Source organism: Malus sylvestris, chromosome 15 (assembly GCF_916048215.2).
Source record: "Malus sylvestris chromosome 15, drMalSylv7.2, whole genome shotgun sequence".
Classification (NCBI taxonomy): Eukaryota; Viridiplantae; Streptophyta; class Magnoliopsida; order Rosales; family Rosaceae; genus Malus; species Malus sylvestris.
In genome coordinates this window covers 34092697-34094740 of record NC_062274.1, presented here as the reverse complement: position 1 = coordinate 34094740, position 2044 = coordinate 34092697, and the positions used below count along the sequence as shown (strand labels likewise).

The 2044-nt window shown below is 41.1% G+C and overlaps 1 protein-coding gene and 1 non-coding gene across 2 annotated transcripts; one reads left to right on the top strand and one right to left on the bottom strand.

Annotated features, from left to right (window-relative positions):
* The first annotated feature begins 204 nt into the window (after positions 1 to 204).
* LOC126606072 (U6 spliceosomal RNA) lies at positions 205 to 307 on the top strand. The gene has a single exon (XR_007617109.1). It is a non-coding gene; the product is annotated as a U6 spliceosomal RNA (small nuclear RNA).
* A 137-nt stretch (positions 308 to 444) lies between these two features.
* On the bottom strand, positions 445 to 1840 carry LOC126604243 (putative ETHYLENE INSENSITIVE 3-like 4 protein). Its single transcript, XM_050271402.1, has 2 exons — positions 830 to 1840; positions 445 to 786 (listed from the first exon to the last, which is right to left on the bottom strand). The coding sequence occupies exons 1-2, from the start codon at positions 1838 to 1840 to the stop codon at positions 445 to 447; spliced, it is 1353 nt and encodes a 450-aa protein (XP_050127359.1).
* Positions 1841 to 2044: the final 204 nt, after the last annotated feature.

Below are 2044 nucleotides of genomic sequence, written 5' to 3'. Positions count from 1 at the left end.
TTACCTGTATTTTGTCTTGTAGACTTCCTTGCATGACGAACTGTAAATATTTTTCCCACAAACCCTTGCGTCTCAAACTTTGCCCTATTAATTTAGCACAACGAAGTTTTCATCGCCCAAAAATGCAATATGTACAGGCATGCATGCATGTGTGGGTGAGATAAAGTTTTCGTTTAGCTGCATAATTTTCTCATATGGTTTTCTGTCTCTCTGGGGACATCGGATAAAATTTAAACCATACAAAGAAGATTAGTGTGGCTCTTGTGCAAGGATGACACTAATAAATGGAGAAATTAAGTATTAGTCTTGTTAGCTTTTGGTACAGATCGTTTTATTGATACGTTTATAACAACAACGATATGAACATTAAAGTAGAAGAGTAATTTAGCTAGCTAGCTACTTCCTGATTGTGATAAATAGTTCCAATAGCACTGCTTTCACTAATTACTCATATCCCAAATCCCAAATAGAAGTTGAATCGTGGTCGTTATGTAACATCTCTTCAGAAGAAAGATTTGAATCCATGTTTCCCCTTCGGATCTCAAATGCTCCATCCATAGCTAGATCATCATCATCATAAATACCACTTCCCCAATAGCTTGCTGATCCATAGTCTCCCACTTTAGTACCAGACACCTCCCCACCAACTTGCTCATTGATTACAAGTGCACCATTGTTGTGATCAATCTGATTGACCTTATCTAGCTCCATATCGATCCAATCCACTACACTGACAACACCACTATCATTTGAGGGACAATCATCTAATAAAGCACATGATGTTCCCTTCGCCAACAAATCAGAAACATTATTTTGCTCATAAACACACTGTTTGATCTTGATCTTGATCATGGTCTGCCCTTGATTTCTTATCCACAAACCCTAATCCCAAATCAGTACTCATCGACTTCCCCTTTTCATTGCTAGCAGTAGCAGGCCACTTCATATTCCTAGCCTTTTTATTTGAGTGATCAAAGATTTTGAGGCATTTCTCAGTAATTTGTATAAGCAATTCTTCTTGGTTAACCACTTTGGACAAAATAGCAGTCTCCTTAGCAGTCATCTTATCTTGCAAACACTTGCTTTGCCTCACAAGCTTTCTCACTTTATCCGAATTAGGGGCCATGTGTTTGATCACAGCAGCCAAGGCATTTACATTCCATGCCTTTTTAAGATAAGGAGGAGCGACATGCTCTACAGAAAGCCCTTGGTCCCCCCACCACATCTCCTCCCCCGTGGGCCACCAAGGGGGAGCCAAACCCTTCTCCAGAGGGAACCTCCGCTGTGGCGGCATGCAGTGCTGCATCAGAGCAGAAAGAAGAGACCCCAAAGTAGTGTCTTGCAGTTCATGAAGCAAATGAGCATAAGAACCATGATCCAACTCACCTTGTTCAAAAATCAGAGCTGGCAGATGCTCGGGTATTGCAATGGGGGCGTTTTGGTCAAATCTCACTTTGTCTTTCCACCACTCTCTTAAGCTATAAGAGAAGCCCGTCATTGGCTTTCCCTTCTCAGGCACAATCCCATACACAAAGCCCTTTGCTTTGCATATCTCCATGATTTTCACCATGTATTTCAGTATCGAATCTTGGGATCTTGCCATTTTCTTTCGACGAGACGCTTCTTGCTTTGCCAACGACTCTGCAGGTTCTTCTTCATCTTCACGGTCTTCTTCGTCCTCAATGATTTTTCCACTCTCTTTGAGATTTTGTAAGCAAATACGATCCTTCCACATTCGCTTCTTGAGCTCTTCGTAGCTGATGTGATCTTCAGATGCTTCCTCATCTTCTACAACTACCCCAACCCTTACAGTATCAACTTCTCCATGGAACTCTACCATAGTTGAAATATTCGCGTCTCTATTGATATGAAGACTGTGTAACTAAGTTAAGTCCATATAAAAACAACCAAGTCCAAAGGCGGTGAGAAACCAAATTGCCAAATTTTGAAACAACAATGTGAAAGCTTGAGGACAAGATTGGCATTAACGGGGTTGAGGGAAAATTTTGGGGGAGTCTGAAAATTTCAAGGAATTACGTGAGAT